The sequence below is a fragment of the Dicentrarchus labrax genome, unplaced genomic scaffold (assembly GCF_905237075.1).
Source record: "Dicentrarchus labrax unplaced genomic scaffold, dlabrax2021, whole genome shotgun sequence".
Classification (NCBI taxonomy): domain Eukaryota; kingdom Metazoa; phylum Chordata; class Actinopteri; family Moronidae; genus Dicentrarchus; species Dicentrarchus labrax.
In genome coordinates this window covers 12,149,132-12,174,402 of record NW_026136705.1, presented here as the reverse complement: position 1 = coordinate 12,174,402, position 25,271 = coordinate 12,149,132, and the positions used below count along the sequence as shown (strand labels likewise).

Genomic DNA, 25,271 nt, shown 5'->3' with positions numbered 1-25,271 from the left:
ATGTGTGCATGTGATCAAAGCAGAGAGGATGCAGAGAGAGTCAGACACCCCTTCTGATATCGAGTGCCTGTTCTTGGAAAATCACTGATTTGGCAAACCTCAAAAAGGTTCTACATTAGTGATTTCTTGGACTATGAACATTAATAATGTCTGCTTTATATATTATAGTGATTTTTAACACATCCTTAAACCTTGTGACATGTCTGAAAACAAAGGAAAGCAGCACTGCAAATGCAGTTTTAACAATTAAAACAAAAAGATATATCACTTTCTGCACTCTTAAAAGGCTTAATCAGTCTGATATCTGAATGCAACCACAAGAGGGCAACAAAATGATATTCCCTCATTATCTCCACTGCTTATAAATTGGATATTTTAATAAATGGAGCAGCATAAATTACCAGCAAACAGGTGCTGAGATTAGGGGCTGAGTTAACTCTTTTGGCATATCTGGGTTGATGCTGTACTTGTGCCAAGACGAATGAGTTTTCAGCAGACAAGAGGACGTCTCATTCATACAGCATCAGTACATGATGAAATCTGAATAAAGAGGCTTTTTAAGGGAGCTAGACAGTCACAGACATGATTTTACATACATAGGAAGGAGAAGCTTTTCCCCTACATGGATGTTTACTAGTGAAACCTTTCATGATATATACATTTTATGTAAAGATGTTGCATTTGAATATTCAGTACGCTGCTAATTTCAGTCCAAAGTAAAAACATATCAAAATTGATAAATTGCATGTAAACCAAGGATAGCGTTGTCATGTTGTTTCACCGATCCTGTCAGTTGTAAAACCTGTCAGTTCTGAAAACAAATTTGCTGGACAGCAAAGAAAACGCCACTCTGCCTCTTATATAAAAAACTCTGATAATCAACCCATTGCCTAGCAACAGAGGGTTCCATAGCAACTGTGCAGCATTTTCCCTACAGTGTTGCAAGAGAAGCATGATGATTTATCCAGTCGAGTCTGTGTTTGCTTTTGTTTTCAATAGCTACTGCTCTCACGAAGCCCTTTTTCTCAAGAAATCAACACAATGTGTAACATCGCGCCAAATTCTTCACCTGCAGTTAATACAGCAGCCTTATCAATTATTTCCATCTTGGCAAAGAGCAACCAATACGATTGCAGAGAAGCAGAAAAGGCACCTTAGCTTACCAAAAGGTGTCTTTGAAATGCAGCGACTGTGACCAAATGCAGGAGATCTAACAATGGCACCTTCAAATTCAGTAATTCAACACAGTGTTTATAGCAGCTCTTTTCAGCTCCATTATTGCACCAACTCTCATGTTATTATGTCCACCCTGTACATTGGTAAGTGCTAGGCCGTGATACATTTATCATAAAATTGTATTCCAATTGAACATTGAATTGAATTGACAGTACCATTCCCTTAGTGTACTTGAGTTATGGGCATGTGAACACCCTAAAAGATGGTTGGCAATTATATAAAAAATATTCACTGTAACCTGAGTTTGTGACAAAATAAAATAGTAAGATAAAACCGAGGTGCTGACTTGGGAGATATATTAACAGTAGTGGAATGCAGACATTGTGAGTACATTGAGAGGAAGGTAGTTGTACAGTTTTGATACAGGAGTCCACAAGGTTGTGAATGTAGATTGTCTTTATGAATGAAGCTATTTAGGTCACCACGGGGAGCTACTGTAGTTGCCTGGGCTGGCCGAATTCATTCATCCTGCACCCTCAAGACCTTAAATATCCTTACAAGTTCACAAAATGAGAATAGGTGAATGTGCCGTGTTCAATTCACAATTCAGAAACCATCAAAAAGAATATTAATATCAACTTATCTCTATTTTTTTCAGCCATAAAATATAGTTAGGCAAGGAATAAATAAATACATTAAAATGGATTATTTTATATTATATACCTATTGTAACTGAATAAATAGTCTTCCATTTTCTACATGCTTGTGTTCAGGCTCACAAGGAGCTCAAGCCTACATCCCAGCATGCAAGGGCTCAGAGAGTACACCCCGGACAGGTCAGCAGTCTATCACAGGGCTAACGCGCATATAGGCTGACAAACACATTCACACCCACGGGCAATTCAGAGTTTCCACTTGACCTAACCTGCATGTCTTTGGACTGTGGGAGGAAACTAGAGCACCCAGAGGAAACCCACTCAGACATGGAGCGAACATGTAAACTCCACACTGAAAGATCACAGCTTTGAACAGATTGGCAGATTTGAACTCAGGAGAGGTGACAGTGCCAACCACTGAGCCACCATCAGCCTTAATAAATATTCAAAAACATCTAAAAGTTGCCGTACCAACAAATAACACCCTCAGGCTAATATATTGAGACCTCGCACAAAATGTCTGTGTAACGCTCTCTCCTCCACAGTGCACCCCCCTAACCATTAGGAACAAATTTCAAAATAAAATGCTTGTTTTCTGCGTGGAGGAGGATTACACAAAGGTGGTGATTACCAGGCACACAAGGGGGAAAGGTTAGGTTGATTAGTTTGACAGTGGCCAAAACCTAATGAAAAAACAAGATACATTCTGGAAATAAAATGAACAACGGTCTTATTGTTTAATAATTACGTCTGCAACAAAAAGGGTAATGTTGGAAATGGTATACTAGATATTTCAGCAGTATTGTACTCATATCCCCAGTGTGATTTGATCTAAGGCACGCTGTTCGATTTTATAGCCCAACAGGCCGACAGGAAACCTGCTCGCACTCGACAGTGCAATTCACTCTGCAGTTCAGCTTAATGTCCTTCTTGAGGCCTAATTAAATGTGTCATATATTTCTAACTTCAGTCATTTCACCTGGACACTTTCCATATCCATATCCATCCACATGTTTATAAAAAAAATTACACAAGTCATGAAATCAGCATAGTTTTGTTTTTCAGAAACAACAAAAACTGCCTGTCTTTATAATGCTTCACAATGATCACTTTGTATTTGTCTTTTAGCCAATGACATATGATTACTCCCACCTTCAACACTCCTACAGCTCAAAGTCTAACTCAACTAAGTATTTCAAATGAAGTATGACTGCAAAAACACTCTGTGACAAAACATTTCAATTTATTGTAATAATTGTATGTGTGACAACTGCATTTGCAAAATATCAAATGCATCTAATATGATGATATGGTACAGAATTATGATACCTTGCTACTCTACTATTTCCTAATGTATATTTTGTTCTTCAGTAACCAGTATTATTTTTGCATGTACTCATGTCTCCTTTGAAAATAAGATCTCAATCTCAATGGCACTTTCCTGATCAAGTAAAAGTTATATGGCATTATTGCTGCATTCGCCATTATCTGAGGATAATAATCTAACTGTAAAATTGCCAGCACTAACACTGCTGAACAGCCATGAATATAAAGTATACAGTTACGGCAACTATGGATAAAGAAACAGCCAGGTAAGATTAGTGATAGCCAGTGAATAAAGGGAAATCATTAAAGCCGCTCCAGCACGAGGAGTGAAAAAGGACAGAGGAGACGGCAAAAGAAAATGATGAGGGAAAACAGGGGAGCAGAGGCAGTACATCACAGGAAGGCAGAGAGACAGAGGATAAGTAAAGGTGGCCTATCTTATCGTCCTATACTGTCACAATCCTTGCACCTGATATATGAAACCTACTTAGATTCCACGCTAAAAAGCTGCATATGAACAATGCTTCCTACTTACATACACAGATTTTGTCAGTGAATTATGAAACACTGCACACATTACAGGCTGACTTTCCAACTCATAAATTACAATCCCATGAGGAACATTATTAACCTACTCCAGAAGGATTAAGAGTGAATTACAGTAGAGGGTTTAGTTAGTAAATTTTAGTATAATCAGGTACTCATGAAATAAAAATGTTTAAATGTATAAAGTGAATGATAAGTGTAAATGTAACGTGTCAGTTTTGTGGAAATATTTAAACATGGAAGTAATCAAAAATGTACGCCCTCTCTCTTGTAAGTTTAAGTCAAACAGTGAGATTTAACCAACAATGTCTTTCCTGGAGACAGCAAAACAGAGGCAGATTAATTGGATACAACATGATGCTTCATACTGTCGAAAGAGGTGCAGAGCTGGATTTGACTGTACTGTACTGTGCAAATAGAGGACGGTACTGTATGCACACAAGATGAGGTGTGAGTCATGATTCTGTTTAAACTCAACTCCAAAAAGAAAAGAAATAAAGACTCTTGAAGGTTAATTTCTTTATCAATGGTAAAACTACCGCCCTGCGGTTATATGCCTCCACCTACCAGTCACGTTGCAGTTAACAACTGGATCTGGATCTTCGTTCTCCAGGAGATTCAGCCTCACCTTTTGTCTCTCTCTCTCTCTTCTTTTGTGCATGTTGTCTTTGTCTCTTTCTGTGTTTGTTCTGTTCTACTACCTGTGTGAATGATGGGCTCGAGATTTGCTCTTGTAAATGTAGTCTGTCCTCTTCTAGGTGTCGATGGCGGAGTGGAGGTCATGTGGCAAAGGTCTGTTTGGTGACACCCGGGGTTGCTCTTCATCCTCCTAGATCTGTTCTTAATATATATTTACAATACCTGTAGATTTGTCAATTTTGTCATAGCATAATGTTGGTCTATTCTCTACGTGCAACATCTATTGCACGTCTGTCCATCCTGGGAGAGGAATCCCTCCTCCTAATTCAAGTCGAGGGTCTAAGGATAGCAGATGTTGTTCATTGTACATGCTGTGAACCCCTTTGAGGAACATTTTGGGTTTATTAGTGTGTACATGCATTAAGAGAAACAAAAAACAGACTCAGATTCTTGTGTTCATGTGTTCACATGCTTGGCCAATAAAGCTGACTCTGATAGAACACAACACTGTAGTCATGACCGTAGACAATATTTCAAATACAAATGTTGCTGCAAAGAAGCTACAAATTCTAAAACATACTTCACACACACTTTCAACACGGCAGCAAGTGTTTTTACAGAACACTACAATGTCACAGTGAAGTTGACCTTTGACCTTTTGGATATGAAAATGCCATCACTTCATTGTTTTTTCCTATTAGACATTTGTATGGAAATCAGTGTATGAATTGTTGCAGTATGGCCAAAAGCATGTTTTGTGGGGTCCCAATGACCTTGATCTTTGACCACCAAATTCTAATCAGTTCATCTTTGAGTCCAAGTGAATGGACAGACGGAGGGATGGACCACAAACCCAAACACAGCTATCACCAGTGTGGAGGCATAAAGAAAGGCAGCATGCATGTACAGAATGGGCACTTGAGGACAGAGTGTACCCACTGCAGGATTTATCCTGAAGCCATTAGAAAACTTATTGGCTAAAGAAGTGTATAATTCATTTAATAGTCCTTTATGCTCCAACTTATAATTTATTTATTTATAGGCCTAATTTATTCAGCAAGTCACACATTGGCAGTTTTAATCAATGCCATTATTTTCAGGTCCCTTTTTTCTCATTTTGAAAAGAGAAAGGTAAAGATCTTTAGGCCATGTGCTATTTTCTTCTGAAAAGACAATTGTCTTTGTCTCTTTCAACTGAAGCCATGTTCCAAAGCTAATCTCCTGAGTAACCCTACATGTGCAGTAAATCCCAGTTACATCAGTGGCTTGCCGTGTATTGGTAAGTCCTGCTGAAGCTGGCTGCATAATTATATTAACTTGTGGTAATTACGTGCAGATCCTCCTCAACGATCATGGCTAATATGTCTCAAGAGAGTAGGATTCACAAATTAATTCTTTATTAATTTATTAATTTGTGACCATTACACTAACTCTGTGTGCATGCAAGGGAATAGGGGATCATGTTGTTGCCATTTTGACAAATTGGTTTTTAAATGACCTCTGATTCTTTTTACTCTTTTGTTCAAGCTGTTATGATAATTACAGCAACCAAAGAATTTTCTAGAATAAAGACAAAAATAGATCCTGATATGTGAAATATTGTGCCGCCCTGGAAGCTTGGGGGTTGAGGCACAGACAATGAACCGCAACATCCTTGGTTCGGGTCTGGCCAGGGACCTTTGCGTGTCATCCCCCATCTCTTTCCCTAATTTCCTGTCATTTCTGTTATGTCGACTATCAAATAAAGGCCCCAAATCCCCTCCAAAAATCTAAATTTGTAATATGGCATGACAAAAACATACCTAATATTATCGTTATGCCAAAGAAAATGAAACAGAGAAACACGTGCTTCATGTATTAGACTTATTTTTTTACCCATATGGATCTCACTACTTCATACTCTTTGCTTCTCTTGCACTGCCATCTAGAGTGTAGAGTTCATTTATTTGCACATGAAATGATGATACACCAAAGGAACAGAGAAAGTCACATTGTGCAGGTGAGATAAAAAAAGAAACTTCGAAAAAACATCTCACCTCAAACAAAACAAAGAAAAAACAATGTGACAAACAAAAGTCAACAAGGCTGGATTAACGACTCTAAATGACAGACTCAATAACAGGGAAAAAATAGTATATCAAAAACGAACCGCATAAATGTAAAGTTAGGAAAACAAAATAAACTCACATAGACCAATTGAAAAAAACTGGAATCAAAAGGAAAAGTGACAGTGTGTGCTGGGGTGTGTTCAAAGGAAGAATGAAGGAGACAGAGAGAAATAGGGAAGGTGCGTTGTGCTACTGGAGGAAGGCAGTTAGCTCATCAGTTAGTTGATACGTCTATATTTGAACTGTAAAGGCATGTGACCTAATAGCAAAATGGACGGATCTATTCCAGATGGGTTCCTCGCTTTTAATGGAGACCAGACAGCATAAATTATAAACTAAATGAGCACTTTGCAGGTAGTAAATGAAGGCAGTCCAGTAGACGGTTCAGTTTATAAATAAATATATGTCTGACATATACAGCAGTTATGCTGTGAAGATCATATGCAGGCCATCTGATTATGGACCACATCAGCAGAAAAAAAAGGCAGGTCAACACAACACATGTTTAATGTATTTCTAAATGTTTGCATCGTTGATTGAAACTGATGACTCAATAAGAGCAGCCACAGTGTACCCGCAACTTCAACGTACCCGGCCAACAAAAAAAATCTTGAATAATGGATCATCTTTTGAAAGCATGCACTTAAAAAACAGTGCCAACAAACAGCCAGCTACGTGAGTTCTTGACTTCTGGTGATGACAAAGCTCAATATTTTAAACTTTGGCCTTGTTATAAGTTATTGTGCATGATTCTAGCACTGCTGTTGTTGCAGGGTAGTTGTGGGGGAATAGATCATATACCAGAAATGTGCTGAACGTGGGATCCATGCAAAATCAACATGACAGCCACAGAAGTATCTCTATACATTACCTCTAAAAAGTCTTCCAATCGGCCACTTTAAAAATAAAGCACTACAGCTTGGTTGAAATCAAAACTAAACTAGACTAAAACCAGCTGGAGTGATGCAGAACAGCTGAATGTAAGTGATAATACACAAAAAGGTCTTAACGTTATTTTGTATATAAGAACACCTCAGAGTGCATTATGATGATTATACCAGTCTGTGCAGCACAAAGCTTAAGGACTGCTGCTAAGGCTATCTACAGTTCAGTATACACTGTGCACTGATTTAGAAGGTTGACTAAACTGGAACTAGCGTTTGTTTGTGTGGTCAAATTACATTGTTTTAGTGAGTGAAAATTGTGCTCAAAAGGTCCAGTGTGTAGGATATAGTGGCATCTAGCGGTGTTACAGATTGCAATTCACTTGTTTCACCCTCCATTTTCAAGAGTTGCAGTAAAACTTGTGGAAACAGGCGAATGGACTTATCTATCTATCTATCTATCTATCTATCTATCTAGAGCCAGTTTTTGGTTTGTCCGAGCTGGGCTACTATAGAAACAGGGCGGTTCAACATGGCTGCATTTAGGAGGTGACCCGCAGCATCTGTAGATAAAAAAACTATAACTATTCTTATTTTCAGGTGATTATACACTAATGAAAACATACCTATGAATTATATTCCATTTCAACAGATCATCCTAAATGTTACACACTGGACCTTTAAATGAATGGAATTTGTAGGAGACTGATTACGAAAGCAATTAGCAAAACAGCATTTTACTGTATATTTTAGACATGACACTGCATTCAAATTAAAATCACTACTAACAGTTTCTTGTATAAGCTGAGCCATCACATACTCATCACAACATTTCCACCCTGGTGTAAAGTCCTAGAATATCACTACAGAAAGATACTAGTATAGTAATAGACACAGTTGGCCAAACATTGGCAAGGATGCAACTACAAAGGCCAATTATTAATAAGATCATTGACCTTAGTCCAGCCTAAGCCTACCATAAAGTCTAGCTTTTATATTTTTAATGTTTTTCCCATATTGTTGACATCTACACGCTCCCATCTTGTTTCGTCCTCCAGCTCCACATGATGCACACATCATCTTTATGTGGAGACCCGTTTTATATGGCTGGCTGTTGGAGTTCAATAATGAGATGGGCTTTTAAGCATGCTTCCTGGTAGTGAGGATGACAGCCTCTATCTCCAGATGCTGTAAATGACATTTCTTTCCTTGTTTATCTATGTGAAACAATTGGATAGCTGCATCTTGCCCTTGGCCAGCCAATCCTGGCCCTGTCAAGGGCACATCTCCCATCAATCACTGAAGGTTCAAAAAGTGAATCGCTGGGGACCTTAAGAGGAGAGTCAAAAAGGGAAAGGAAAAAACAAAAAGCTCTGCATGCAGGATGCCTCACCAATGTCTGACCGAGGGTTTTTGTACTTTGCAGTCCACTGCAATACATTCTGGTGCAATTCTATCAGCATTTTTCTCCTTCATTTCAAAGTTGCTGAAAACAACACTTTGAATAGGAAGACGAAGTATGTCCTTTCTCCTGCATGCTATCTCTCACCACCCTTGCCCCCCTCTGCCTGCCTACATACACACCTCATTTAATTCAAATAGAAAATCTAAGTGAAGGGAAAAGGGAAAAGCGCCCAGCTTGAGCATTTTTCCTGTGTTTCCTCTGGAATAAATCACTGGGCGTTCTCTCTTCATCAGGATAGATATCACTTGTACATGCCCCAACATCCATCCTGGGATTCTGACAACACACTCCTGTTTTGCGCTGAATAGGCATTACTTTGAGACTGAGTTACGATGGCCTGCGCTATCAGCCCCTATGCAAACAGCCCACCATTTGACATGTGGCAGGACACAGACTAAGAGATTGTCCACAGTATTGCAAAAGTGTCCACCGGCCTTGAAAGAACAGCTGCCATATATCATTTAATAGCTGCAGCTGCCCAAATGCAGGCTGCAACTGAAGTCCTACATCAATCAGCGGTCATGTTCACAGAGTGATTTCTGTAAATAGCTGCGCACATACATAAAAAAAAGAAAAAGCATTTAGTCTGTTATCTCGTAGGACTCAAAGTATAGCCCAAGATCAATTACACTTACATACAGTGTAGTACATTTGAAACTGAATATACAGTGCGGTAGCTACTGCTTTTACTCATATGTGCTTGCTCTCCCTTTCATATTCGGTCAATTAAGTGTCTATTCTACTCGCCAGTCTGAGCGCAACTGATCTACAGTTTTGTGGCTACATTTACTGCTTTTCCATTACAAACAAGATCAAACTGCAGCTGGGACTCATTTGGGTCAATGGGAAATGAGATCAGTAAAAACCCAGGCTGCGCATGGCAGACAGGGACAGGTGACCATACTTTGATGGCACGGCTGCAGGCTGAACTGGCACTGAGCTGCATCAGACTGGTGAAATGAAAGCCACCTATAGCCAGGGATCAGGTGCTTACAGTTACGACCACAAGCTGCCCTACAGATAGAGTCAGACTCTCACATCCCTGTGGTCCTGGCACCTATTGATGCCTTTTAATGTTCAAGATCGTTAAACTGCAAAATGTACGCTAATGCTCCTTCAGTTGGAACCATTAAAGGCTCATGTCAAATTCCTTTACAATACACTGTGATAATACTCCAGTCCAGTCTTAACAGAGCCTGTCCTGTAGTGGAGAAGTATGAGTACAGCATTACAAGCAGCTATGGAAGCCTTTCAATATACAGTACATTAGAGGTATTTGCTGAGGTTGCCAATACATACAGTAGGCATATACATGGACAATTGAATATGTAGCTAATGATATGCACATTGCACATTTGAAAAGACCCAATTTACTCAGAGCGCTACATTAGATTATACTGGTGGTAAATGTATTTACTTTTTCCAGTTCCATCACTTGTACGTCAAATGTATTTTTGGAATAACAACTCTGAACCTGTATTTGTTTACTGGCTATATACAGGGCAACTTCACAGCATCAGTAACATTTATAAAGTTATATTTTGCTGTTGTTTGAATAAGGTGTTTCAGTTAATGGCATTTTCTAAGGCTGTACTTTGTGATGTTATATTGTCATGTGTTAATGTTTTTTGTCCATTCATTACATATTTAAAGAATTGCTTGCTACCGTATGACATGCATGTATTTGGTCACATGTAATGGCAAATATGCACCGCTCGGGGTGTTTTGGTAAGCAATTTCAAGGCAGTAACTGCCATAGCTGAATGCTGAGTACCTTAAGATGCCGTTCCTCTGATGACACCATGCAAACATCGGCCCCAATACGAATTTAAAGTCAACTTTAAATTAATTAATTTTTTCACTTCTTTGTATGAATCTGCTTCTTTCTGGCTACTTACTGATAATAATAATAACAGTTCCAATAAGAGAAGGGTAGGCTATTTTCGGGAACACGTTTCCCTTCATTGTCAGGTCGTTGATGTTTGTCCCGAATTTGGATTTTCTCCAACAGCAGATGATGGCCCAACTCAAGACATTAAAAAGCTTCTTCAGAAAGCTATAGGTGATGTCACGATATTTTAAATAAAAATATACAAAATTTTTGTATGATGTTCGACGCTGCAGCAATCAAGTCAGTACAGTTTAATTCGCTTAACTTTGATAAAATCGTGAAACTGCGTCTAGATACCCGAGCTGAAATAGGGACATTGTAATTGAGATACCTCCAAGGTTTTCAGAATACAGTAGCTTAGACAACTAGTGAAACTAACTAACAAGTTAAGTACTTAAAAGTACCAAGGGCACAAATTACCAATTTAAATAAGTTACTATAGAACCAAAACTCATGATCACGACTGATTTACAGTACGATAGGAGGCAGTTACTGAATGTTTACGTGAGGGTTCTCAACCAAAATAATTTTATTCCATAGCGGTGATAACCACTGTAAAACACAAAAGTCCCCCCCGGGACTCTCACATTCACCACTTTCATCTTTTCTGTTTTATTCTCAGTGGAGCTTTACATTGCTGTGACATTACAGCCCTAGGACAGGACGCATTCTTTTCTGTCCTTTCTGTCTGAAAGGTACACAAGTGAACTTTCATGAATAAATCTAGCAGAGAAACATTTTCCATCTCCCCATGCATCTCTGAAGGCCTTTATTTAAAGTTATCCAAAATAATCACACATTATCGCTTGCAATTTCGAGCAGTCACATGGATTTCTAAAATCTGCAAGGCTATCTCCACCACTTGACAACACTTCATAAATTACCCCAGTACAGCACCTTCTGTTAGACATTTACAGGCTCTCTAGTTTCTTTGTCATCCTGTTTATGCACATCTACAATATGCTCGCCGAAATTCATTTTCTCTCTGCTGCACAACTGACAGAATACTATTTAATACACACTAAGCCAGTATCACTGTTTATTACACCATACAAGGACAAAGCAAGTAAGGAGAGTAGCTTAGGAAAGCATCAGAGGACTGTATTTGTGCTGATAATCTAAATTATTTTCCATGTTCAGTATAGGAAAGAAAGAAAGACAATGTAAATGCTGACATAATCAGCTACCACTGCAAAGAAGCTGAATAGTATGAAACAGCCTAATACACTACATACACTACAAATACAACTTCTAGACCAGCCTGTACACTTTATACGTGAACTTCTGTTTGTCATGACAATCATGCAGAATATTCATAAATAGCGATTCAGATATTGTTTGAAATATTATGTGTTAATAAATGTGTACTTTAGTCAGTTAAAGAGCTTCCAATTTATTGCTGAGTGATTTTCCTCTTTATTGTTGCATGTATTGCGTTTTCTGTATTAACATTTAAGACTGTGGTATGTACTCTACATTGATGGGGGAGTAGGGAGAAGAAAAGCACACATTGTCAGTGTAGCGTTTTTAAATCTTTTAGGTGGCTTCTTTATGTCATTATGTCATGTTATATAGTATATATTTTGCTCTACGTGCATCAGCATACTGGTAAATTACTTTAGCCTTGTCTGGTATGCTAAAACATAGATTACACTGGGCTGGTCATTTAAAAACACATTCTCTCTATGACTACAAGCTCATCCCAAAGTCACCATTTCAAAAGTGCTTGCTCAGAATACCCCCTGGACATTAGTCAACTATATTTAGGGGGTGGGGCTTTCAACGTCACTCTATGCTCTTCATGATCAGCACTTGTATTCGAACACATATTTTGCCATGCCTTGTACCAGCTATTTACAGTCTCCACAGTCTGCTCACAGCACATTTAACTAAGTATATAACAATAAAATGCTGTAGTTGAGTGTAGATAAATAAGAATTTTAACAAATGTGGTTATCTGTAGTCCAGAAATGTCCTGCACTTGGTTAAGGCTCAACAGGAATAATGGCATGTTCGCAGCATTTGTGATATGTCACCCTTCATGCTTTGTTAATGGTGGAAGCTGAGATCATAAAACCCATACATGTGATGATGACAGCTTGATTTGAAACGTCCTCCAGAAGGACAAATGTGTGACTGAGGTGAGAGCTGAGCTGGGTCCTCTTATCTCTTCCAACTGACTGGACGTCACATGTGTTTTTTTGGAGGGAGGTTGTATTAAGATCAATACTGTGAATTTCTCCTAAGCAATTCTGCACACTTTTGACCCATTACTCTATATGATTCCAGTTCCCGTTTACAAATCAATAATAGCGCCAGAAACAATGTCAGATCACCCTGCTCTTTTTCCTGACCGACAGTACAAACCCTACTCAGCACCAGTCCATGACCCCTGCTAGCACAAGTGCACAGACAAAGAAACAATATCTTACTGGATTACATGCAGAAACAAATAAAGACATATATGTGAGCACACACTAAATGGCCTAAGTAAGTGACACGAGTAACAGACACAGACAACAAACTACCCAGTGAACTGGCAAAGGCAGTATTTTTTAATTTTGGAAACAAGGCTAACTACGTATGCTGAAATACACTAAACACGCTATAAAACTGGTTGTGATTAAAACACTCAATATACATACCAAAGCAGCATTCCTGTGTTTACTGTAATTTAAAATAAAGCCCCATTAAACATTAATTTTGTTGCTGTTGTTACTTAGAAAAATTATTCAAATCATCAACAACAAGGTAACACCATATTTGTAAATGTATTGAGAGACTGGTTAATAATTAAATGGGCCTCTTATGAAACTGATTCAGCTAGGTCATGTATTTCATTACTCTACTTAATAAATTTATTCAGATACATTTTATGGGTCATTACTTTTGTGAAAAACCACTTCATCATACAGCAGAACATCCCACTGTGCTAACATGTATGTGTGGATGCTGGGCTGTGTTATCCAGAAGAGGCAGTTTTTATAGTTATAATTCTATTGTAGAGGCAACTCAACAGAGAAATAAAGATTTGATGCAGAGACATGCATGCATGTGTGTGAGTCAGAAAAGGATTGACAAATAGCATTTTCTGCAGATAATTAAAAGTGTTTGCTTAAAACAAAAAATATTGTTGCATTGAAATTCACATACACTGTTGCAACATACACTACATATTGCCAAACAACCAGGCTAACACAAGACTCAACTGTAGAATAAATAGCTCTGGTTCTGATCATTCTTAGCTTCTTCCTTAATGCGCAGCAAAAAGGTCAATTTAAGTGCCTATACATAATAATAATAATAATAATAATAACAATTGCAGAAAAATGCGAAATAAAAGGGAAAAGCTACTGTTATTTTGTGTTATTATTATTATCAGCAATTTCGACAAAAAGGATCAATTTATTACCAATGTACTCAAGGCGGTATGCAAATCATTATATAACCCATTAATCTGTGCTAGAACTAATCCATACATGTAACTCATGTAACAGAGCTAAATCGTTGCATTTGGGTGACATATGAATTATAATCAAAATGGAAACTGTAGTTCATGCCTCGTAAACTAGTGAGGCAAAGCCACTCGTAAATACTGGAGAGTGTCCCTGACTATGCTCAGTGACTTGCCTGACATTGAGCTACTCTCCAAAGATCGAAAAAGCAGACGTAGAGCTGTTTCAGAATAAACTACACATGGGACAGAAAACCAGAAAACCTTAACATACGACATGTTTAACTTGACAACCGAATGTTTATAACCGTGACCTGCACAAAAACGCCAGTGTCACAGGAGGCATTCCAGGTGTGGGAGGCTCAAGGCGATCAGGGGTTGACGAAATGAAAGGTTCAGTTCCTCGTAGTGAGACGGCTCTGCTTTGAGTCTCAACTGTCTGCCGGTCTCTGGTCTCCTGGCACTGATTGTGACTCATGGGTCACGGTCATCTGTGGTGTGAGACGGTGCAGAAAACAAGACAAACTTGTCCTGGGACAGTCCCCCGTCAACTCCTTAAGCCCTCCTTCACTGCCTGAACTGCTTGCCCTGCTAAACTATTAGAGGCAGAGTAAAAAGACCTTTATGTACCCACATAAAAAATACCATTCAGTTTCAGGTCACAGGTGAGTGTTGTTCCACTGCCTGTCACTACAGTATTGAGCAGGCCATGGACTGCAACACCTTGTTGTGATGGGGTCATCAATCCACTTTGAGTGAGCATCCACAATTCCAAGGACAGATGAGGAACATCTGCCTTTTGAATGGACTTCAAATCCAAGTCATGAATAGCCTAGAAGCAATTTGGTCTGCTCTAAGGTCTGTAAGGAGGTGGTAGAACCATTCTTTGATTGGCCTAACAGGAGGGGATTTCCCTTTGTTCTCTACCTCTGTCTAGGTTGGGCTACCTGATATACAACTGGGTGCGGCTTTTCAACCGAGAGGTTTCAACCGGGATCACGCCATGATCTACGATCTGTCACGGGGGTACAATCAATCTGGGCCCCACAAAGGATGCATCCATCTTCCAGAAACTGTTTTTTGCCAACATAGGACATACAGGACAAGATAGGGCCCTCTTATATCCAATGTCTAAACTGCAGTGCTGTACAAGCTTACGTGACAGTTTCCAACAAAAAACATTCTCAGGAGAGTACACATTGTAGCAGGTGTGTATAGCATCAGTAAGCAGCTCAGTGCATCTGCATTTGCAATGCCTTTACTTGCTCTATACATATAGCTGTACTAGTGTGCCTATGTGCATGTGAGAGCACTATCCTATCTGAGGACACGGACAGGATGAAATGGCTCTCACTGCACACATTTACATTCTGTACATATCATAAAGGTCCATAAACACTACTGGTTTTTCAGTACCATCCTATGTGGAAGCACTGCACTGACATCATAGGAGGTGGCAACACAGGACAGGACTATCTCATTATCTGCATTGTAATAAACAGGAGGATCAGTCCTTTAAAAGCTTCCAGAGCAGGGCCCAGTTTACACTTTGGATCTTTGTGAAGCAGGCAGTACAACAGGGTCAGAATCATATGAAAGGCATCTGATAACTTGCTGTAGTAGTTTACCATGACCTGAGCTCACAAAAGGTAGCCTCTTTAAGGCTGATTTTATCTTCCACTGGCTCCAGGCCCTCTCCAATGATTGCGTTTCCCAAATATGTCCTACTACAGCAAGTGCCTGGGACACTTTTCAGGCACAGCCTAGCATCTAAAAGACTCTTGGACACATGATCCAGGTTTGCAAAGTAATCTGTTATTGTGGTCCCGGTAATCAAAATGTCGTCAAGGTGCACAGGCACACGGAAGGTCTTGCAGCAGATTGTCCACTGTTTACTGGAATATGGTGGGGCTGGATACCACTAACACTAGTCCAAGGGTGACCAACCATGTTGTATGAAGGGCTAAATGTCAGATTACCTCAGCAGGTATTTTTGCCAATGAGTTATTTCCTCCTTAAAAACTTGACATACTTGATTTATTGCCAATTCAGTCAGATCTCTTTGTGGCAATCCCAGCCAAGGAGACTAGCCACACCCTTAGCTACCACTAATCTGACTTTTGCACACAGAAACCACCATCAGTGTGTGTATCAGCCTTCCTTTTTAGGCTTTAATGGGTGGATGATTACATATAAATATTTTCTTGTAAATGTCCTCACAGATGACCAACAATGATACCCATCAGTCTCAAATGTAATGACCCCGAATATTTAAACTCCTCCGTCTCTCCTCTGAATATTTCTAGCATTTTTGCAGTCATCTCTAGGTCCCTGAGAAATCTCAAGTGCTTTCTTAGAAGTCAGGGAAGTGAACTCTCCCAACAGAAGGCACCATCATTGAACCTTTAGAGCAGCCTGTCTTAGAGTATGTCATCAAACACAACGAAACAGAAAAGTCACAGTGCTCCAGCAACTGGTGAAACTCTGCCACAATATATGCGTCAAACCGCCCTTACTTACTGGAATGGCTGTGAACTTTGAAACTGGGGACTACGAAGGAGGGCTGCAAATCACAGTGGTTCTAACACTCATGTGGAACACACCAGAAACACCTTGTAGAATAGAGCTTCCCCCTTCATTATCCCATTAGCAATGTCGCAATCTACTGTTTTATTCTGTCCAAGCTTTAGTTCTCTCCACAAATTAACTGACACTGCCAAACAGGACCATATTGCCATGTGGCCTAGCTTGAAAACAACGAGGGAGTCCCGCACACTGCTTACTACTGAAAAAAGATTTATTTATTTATTAAACAATGTTTCGGTCTATACAACTTTTCATCAGGTACATGTGCAGCATGACAACCTTTCATTTATGTGTGTGTGTACACACACACACACACACACACACACACACACACACACAAACACAGGAGCTGCCTCAATCATTAAATCATCCAATCAGTGGACTATGATTAGTTAGACAGGTGATCACCTTGAACACATCCTCACTCATCCCCTTGAACCATCTGCCTAACCAACTAACACACTATCAGCCCCACCAAACTACTTTTCTGTGCTTTTCTGAACCAGCTTTACTGAACATAAGTAGCCCAATACTGTACGGAATGCAATTTGTTTGAGAGGCTACATATGTTTGTTGACAATCATGTACCTTTTGGTTTTATCCAGAATATGTTTCTCTAAAAAGCATTTTCCTATTTGCTACAAGAGACATTGGTGAGTGAGAAAGTGTAAGGAGGAGAATCTGGAATTGAAATCCTTATATCACTAGGATTTCATTTTAAACGGGAGAAGATAAAACTCATCAAAACTGAGGTAGAAAGCATGTACATACTGGTGATAGGCACTGCTAAAATGTCACTTGCTGAGATGACATTATCAACAAGGCTTTTTGAAAGGTGATTTGAGGCTAATTTTATATGTAAATGGAATTCCACCCTAAAAAGTTACCTAAATACATTCTCAAAGTGAAATTTGAATACAGATACCTCATTTTGATGACAGAGTGTAATACAAACATGTGTCCTTTCTAAAAATAAAAAACATTGGTGCTATCCTCAAAAAAATTATACTTTCTTAGCCGGGTCTGCAATGCTCTGGTAACCTTGCTGAATCTAAATCTATGTAATGCATCATTCAGGTTATATGGAGATTGTGGTCTATGACTCAGCTCTATGACCATGGGTAATTTGTTAGGAAGTTACATCCAAGGGCTGTAATCCAAGCAAACAGATAATGAAAAAGAAGAGATACATACACCATTTGCAACTGATGCATTAGTCAGGAAAAAGTGTTTATGCAAAATGAAAAATATATATATAATAACAACTATGATTGCAGGAAAATTACAATTCTGTTCCCTTGCAAAATCCTGAATGATGGCATTTCTGTCATTTGGGTCTGTGTACCATTTCTTGAATTCCAGTTTGGCTCACAGATCAATGGGGAGAAGAGGGCAGGGTCTGAATAGAGTGACTGCAGAGTGGGCTTTTCATCTGGATATACTGGTGGCAGGGCCACAACACGTCAGTAAAATCCTATGGCAACCTCTTTCTGACCATTCAAACCATAGTCTTTTTCCATCGACGTATACCTTTGAGCTAGTTTTTGTTTCAAAAATGGGTGTTGGCCCGGCTGTTAGGAGCCACAGTCAGTGTCCAGCATTGAACCAAATTAAAACCCTCTTTGTTGAATCTTGAGAGCTTAAGGTCGTCAGCAGTTGTGTCACGCCAGAAGTAGCTGACTGATGTTGGAAATATCAAGACATGATGGACTGCAGCTCCCTGGCCTGAGGGTAAAACACAGCTACTCTCTGCCTGGGATACTCACTCTTTAAAACTTGCTGTACCCACTCCAGTGCATTCACAGTCTGCTAGAAAATAGTGGGCTATAAGAAATGAATATCTAACAAAAAAGTAGAATTGTTTGTTGTAATCTTCATGTCAAAGTAGCAAATAAAGAAGAATGCCACAAAAAAATTATTTAATCTAGAACCAGAAATCCAAACAATTCCTCATTAATTTCCTCATGTTTACTTAGAATTCCCAGCCACGTAAAGTGATACGAAGCCCATTTGTCTACAGAGAAATGTATGGTGTATGTGGGTCTTTAGCCCAATTTTATGCTCATAATTAATGCATAGTTTGATAATTCATTGTGGACAAGATGTGTGTTTTGAATTACCGCAGTGTGTTTAAAATTGTTATGTGTGATTTCATAGCAAGGTGAAGTGTTTTTTTTTTAGTCAAATATGTACAGTATCAACAAAAATGTGCCAAATAATTTCAGCAGTTCTTGGTCACATTTTCTTTTTGTCTTCTTCGACTTGTAGAACTGATGAGTGACAACACTGTTGCTGGTGAGGAAGACAATAATGATGAGTTCAACCCGGAGAAACTATTTAAAGTCGTTTAGATTAGTTAACATCGCTGCCAACTGTCATGAAAGGCACTACTTGAAATGCCAGACAGTAACCCTAACAGTTGTCATTTGGCAGCACCAACTACCTGCTATCAGTGGGGCTGAGTAAGGTGTGAATATGTTATAGAAACACTGACTTTGAAACTGTGTTTGTTTGCACTGGAGTGATATTTAATATTTAAAAAAGACTGGTCTTTGCAAGCTGATAATCCCCCAACAGAAATCGGCTGAAAATTACAACTCTTAAATGTGAAATGTTGACCATTATAAAGTTGATTCAACTGAGAAAAACAAAGTGAATGAGACGTTTCTTTGCTGCCCTGCTCTCGTTTTACTTCCACTGAATCTATGAAACAACTCTGGAATGGAAGCGCTCCAAAACGCAGAACGAAGACGTAACTTCAACTATAACATTTCTTTACAATGGCTAACATCAATGGATTCTGGCACATAAGCCTTCATCAGAACATCTGTTTTTGGCAGAGAACCCAACCAGAGGAAGGTTACATGAGGAGGTGCACCTGCTATACGTTTTTCACTGCTTGCTCTTATTGTCATCAAGAGTGGTGTAGTCACAGGACTGCCAAGCTGCTGCCTGCAGCCTACTTAAAAATCATACTGTGAATATTATATACTTAACAGATATAAATTAGATTGTATCTGTTAAATATAATAATCAGCCAAATTATGTTTACAAAATGTAAATCTGTGTACTTAAATTCAATTGAAACACTCAATATTCTAAACATACAATGTTATTTAGCATTACAGAGAAAAAAGCTAACTAACTGCCAGAGTGAATTAGGATATGTGAAGTTCTTGAGGCAATGAACATCATCATGTATCATGTAATCATTACATGACTTTGTTTAATGTAGTCTAGCTCTTTTACGCATAACCATGGCCACATAGCATATTCAGATATTCTGTAGATGAGTCATGCCACATTGTCTCTACCTCATTGATTAAAGTTTTTTTTTTTTTTTTAACTAGTTGAATGTCATGTCTATCATTTCTGACTTTGCTTAAATTGTTCACATATTCAAATCAAGACTAACAGAAACATTTTCATATTTTTAAATATGGTAAGATTGTTGGCCATGTAACACTGGAGCTGGAGCACATTTAAGTAACAACAGACATACTATTGTGTTACTTGCTCTCATTAAATTAACATCACACTCCATTAACATGCCCTGGAAGTAAAAAAGCCTCTTTTGTTCTGTGACTGTAGTATGCGGCCATAAGCTTTTCTGAATACAGAGTTTTGGAAAACATGTGTACAGCCGGAAAAAATAAAGCTGGTGCTTTTGTGAAAAGGTACAATCATTTATTACATTGAATTAGAGCCATCACTACAGCTGTCAGTCAGTGGTGAGTTATGACGTCATCAGTGAGTGGCCTTGCGCACACCCCCGCCCCAGATGGTAAACACACAACGATGAAACAGGAAACCTCCTCTTTCAATCCATCTTATATATTGTATAAACAGGGGCCGTATTTCATTTGAAAAAACTATTTTTCTCCAAACCTTTTATTTTACATTAAAGTAGCCCAGTCACCAGTGATAGGCCAGCATGCTGTTCAAAAACTATTTTTATGTGGCTGTGGTTAAATAGTGTCAGTTAAACAATCAACCCAAATGACATACACTAATGACTCGTCCCCCACGCCTTCTATTTTCAGCAATTATCAAAATAACCATTATTCTAAAGAGCGGATATAAAAGATGCACAATTTCCAATAAAAGTTAATGGGGCAGGAGGGTGTTCCCTGATCTGCAAATCAAATGCTGAGGAACGCTGCTAATACAAGGAGGCCATAAAATGACTCTAATCAGAAAAGTATTAAAAATCAATACATTCAACATCCCTGATTTTAAAAATCATATTGTTTGTTTTTTCAATGTGTGCCCTACTTCTCAAGGAGCAGCCATCTTCGATATGTGAATAGATGCATAGTAATGACATGGTAGCAGTCACTTCAAAGCAATTCCCTATATTTTGCCACGGGCCAACAGATTCCAGAGGAATGACTCGTAAATATCATTGTGTGCACACCTTGACTTGTAAATACCCTCGACAACACCGCCCGAGATCCCCAAAACAGAGGTAGCCACAACACGTACCTCCAAAATCAGGCCTTAAACGGATGTCATATCCCTTCAGCAACTTGTCCACGGTAGTCTTGGCCACAGACATTCCGGTGCTTCCAGTGGAGGAGCTAAGGGCAGAAACCACAAGTGTTAGAGCCATTTTAAGTTGTGGGTCGGCGGGGGGAATCAGCAAAAACACATTTTTGTCATACACTTTTATTTTTACTGTACGTTGAATATTATAATTGCACATACTCTGCGTTCTCAACATTAATGACATGGATGCCACCTTTGAATAGGAAGCCTGTGGAGGCTTTGACAGAGAGAAGGAGGACTCATAAAACACCCAACCCATGAATTCATCCATATATCCCCATGTCTTGTTCTTACTTTTCTTCTAAAATAAGCATTCATTTGTCATATTTCATTCTCAACCTTTGTCAGCTTCAGTTTTAATCTTGTGTTCTTGTCTGTCACCACCTAACAGTAAGAATAAAATTAAAATAAAAACTATGTGAAAACATTCACGCTACAAAGGATTACAGCTAATATATGTAATTTTTTGTGTGTTACAGTCAGTTGTCAGACAAATTGTGGGCCTACTGACATCCTACATAATACTAAAAGCATATTGACTCTTATGTTGTCATGGTGAAGGTTCAAAAATGTATGCATTTTCCCCCTGGTAGCCCCACCTAAAGTACATTCAACTAATCAGTTAAGGGCATGTGATGATGATATACCTGTCAGGCATTTTATTGACATTTCTTTTGCTATTTTAGAAGCCCAATCTTATTCCTGGGCATGTATTTAAATAAGCTCGGTGTTAAAACACAGCCTCCCAGCATGCTCCGAGAGGCAGACTATCCCCAGGAGGAACAGTATAGTCCGCTCTAGTCTGACTGACACCTATAGCATTGGTGCCATGACCTGCATCACCTGACAGAGGCCAGCGCTCCAGCTGTGGTTCCTTGTTACGGGGAGGGTGTGGAATGAGTGCAGAGCGGGGAATAGGAGGGGAGGAAGTGGGTTAAAATTGCTCCCCTGATAGGAGCACTAGCCCTTTGGCTCAGTCGGGGAAAGCACTGTTCAATTAGCTCATAGGCTGTGCAGCTGTTCATCAAGCTGGCCGGGTACAGGACTTGTGGGTTTGACACCTGAGAGCCTCACTATGAGGGAATATCAGTGACACCTCAAACGCATACAAGATTGTTTCACTTGTTATTCAGGGTTATTCTAATGGGATCAAACTGTCAAAAAAAAAGTGTGACCCAGTTCTCAGTGAGCAACACCTAAATCTCATAAGTGAGGCTGTAGGTTACTGCAGACAAGGAAAAGGTGTAGGCTGGGGGGGATGTGTATCAGTGCCACTAACGGCAGAACAATAAAGGAATTGATCAGGAGAGTGTGATGATGTCCATGAAGGCTTGTGCAGTAATTCATACTGTAAACATTAGCAGGACTAGACAAGAGTATTGAAACGTTAAATCTTATTCCTTCCTGTTCCTGAGAGCATCAGCAGCAGATGACGACCTGCTGGGATTATTCCTGGATCTTGATTGATTTGGTTCCGGTCAATAAAATGGGCAATTAAGATGATTATATGAATAGGAATATTACTTCTGCGCTTAAAGTATAGAATAAGTAGGCTTGCAGGCCGAGTGGCAACAGCACTGTAGACTCATACATCTGGCTGATCACCATGGCGTAATCAATCGATCGTCGGCTGATTGATCCGATCTTCTAATCATCGGCTGAGCCTGCTGTAGCCTACCGAGGGCTGCCATTGTTAGGTGGGATCACGCTGAAAGTCGGTCCATACAATGTATATCCCCGTTTTCATATCGGGAGTAGCTTTCACAATAGGCTTGATATAGTGCACGCGCATGTTTTTACGCTCGCGCGCCACAGCGCCGTCTATTAGAGTATATATCGGCAGCAATGCCCCTAATAAGTAGGCCTGGGTACCCCGGTAATGCCGTTGCCACATCTCAGTTTTTTTCATTGACCGATAATCACATCTATTGGTGTGAAAGTTTTTTTTAATTTTTTTTAATTTTTTTAATTTTATTTTCAAGCAACGTTTTCTTACCTTTGAACAAAGCAGAAGAAGGACAAAGCCGCCAGAGCAGAGAAAATTCCACATAATTTATCTTCTTGACGACCCAACATCTCCACAAATCCTTATATATAGTTTCTATAATCCAACCAGTCCAGTGGTCCTCCAGAAAATGCACAAAGTAAAAACTGGCAATTAAAAAAATAATTGCCTCTTAAAAATGTCGAATAAACTAGCCTACATCTACGCATGCGATGTCTTGATTAAAATAGGCTTCTCGATTTTTAAAAAAAATCTCGTAATTGGCCCCCGCTGTTTTCCCCGGCTATGGAAATCCGTGCAGGTCACAGAGTCCCTCGACCAACACCAGAAGATCAGACATCTTGCTCAAAAAACGGCATACACAATACTTTTAAAAGTGATGACAAGTATTCTTCCCCTTAAAAAAACAAACACTGGCATGAATGACTGAGCAGCAGCCTCTTGATGATCAAATTGGTGGATGAAATTTCCCAGTCCAAATCTGCAGAAGAGGCATGGTTCCAGCGATGCTCCGGCGCCAGACTATTCCACAACGTGATGTTGTTAAAAGATATTTGTTTGAGCTGGGAACGCTGGTCGGCTGGAGGGGAGCGGTGGGTTTAAAAAAAAGAAAAATGAAATCTTCATTCCCCTTTTTTCCCCCGTTGCTGCTGCTGATGATGATGTAGATCAGCGCAAAGTCACTGAGGGGAAAATGCACATTGAAAAAGCACTGGGTAATATCTGATGCAGACGTCAGAGCAGGCTATATCACTCCTCTGGTGAAAAAATTAGATGCCGAGAAATATGGATGGCCCCTAATACGCCAATGCATGTATCACAACGCCGGGTTTCATATCAAAGATGCAAAAGCTATTTGAAAAGTCCACTTGCCTCCGCTGTCCAACGTTAAATGGCGTTTGAACACGTTAATGTGGTCCGCTCCTCTCCTCCAAACGCTCAACAAATGACAGAGAATCAACAGTCCAGAGACACATGATTATAGGAAATCTTCTCTTTTTTCCTTTCGATTCTTTTTTTTTTAAGTTCTTAGTTGAAATTAAAATAATGCCCTATTGGTGGGGTGGGGGGTGGGGGGGAGAAAAAGGGGAAGGGGGAGGGGGGACACCTAAGGTGAATTCCTTAGCGACAGCCCGTTCATGCGCTGAATTGTCTGTCTATTCTCTCTGAAACCCATTAGGATGCTGTGAGTGTGTGCCGGTGCGTTTCCATGCAATTCTTCCACTTTTTGGAAACTCACACACACACGCGCGCGCAGACACGCGCAGACACGCACCCACACACAGTCATACATACAAGCACATGTGCGCGCACACACAACGTGAACACGCACAATCCTATTTATTTATTTATTTTTATTCACTTTCTTATCAGGAATTAGGAGTCGCTCTTTTGTGTGTTTGAAACATAAACATCCTTACTGGAAATTGCCAACGCGCACATCACAATTCAAGAATCACACAAGCTTGTGTTTTATACAGAGGAGGAGGTTTTCTTCAGGGATCTCTGTGCTGTCCAGTTGCTAAGCAACCCAGCCAGCACTGATGCAGTTGTGGTGATTCGAAGGCTATGCGCAAAGGCTCATTTAAAGGAGTAGACCCAATGCTGTCACCACTGTAGTGTGAGTGGGACAAAAGCAGACATCAACTGATGTACCATGGAGCCATTTCTGTTACAACGCCATTTACAATAATACATGTAACAGCAATGTGGCACGTCACTTTTGCTTCATCATCATTGTCCTCATCATCACCCTCATCCTCATCACCATCATTGCCGGGGTCACAAGCACTAAATAACAGAGTCAATCCGTCTATAGCCTCAGATTTTATTCCCAGTTTGAAACATGTTAGCAGGCATGTGTTGCTGTTGAGTATCCTCTGCTGACCTCAGTACCCAGAAACGTTCAGTTTGTTCCTCCTATAGCTGATGTGACAGCAGTCAACAGAAACAATATGAATTGGCATGTAAGGAAAAATTACAATTA

At 39.5% G+C, this 25,271-nt stretch overlaps 1 protein-coding gene across 2 annotated transcripts in view; it reads right to left on the bottom strand.

The window, feature by feature from the left end:
* The window catches only part of gabrb4 (gamma-aminobutyric acid type A receptor subunit beta4), a 64,269-nt gene extending 39,805 nt beyond the window's left edge, over positions 1-24,464 (bottom strand). Inside the window, exons 1-2 of one of the 2 annotated variants that reach the window (XM_051401773.1) lie at positions 23,276-24,464; positions 21,217-21,311 (exon numbers count right to left, since the gene is read on the bottom strand). In XM_051401773.1, the coding sequence (XP_051257733.1) occupies positions 21,217-21,311; positions 23,276-23,355 (175 nt within the window). In that variant the 5' untranslated portion in view covers positions 23,356-24,464. The remainder of the gene's footprint in view (positions 1-21,216; positions 21,312-23,275) is intronic. The other variant, XM_051401772.1, reaches the window with a different exon arrangement.
* Positions 24,465-25,271: the final 807 nt, after the last annotated feature.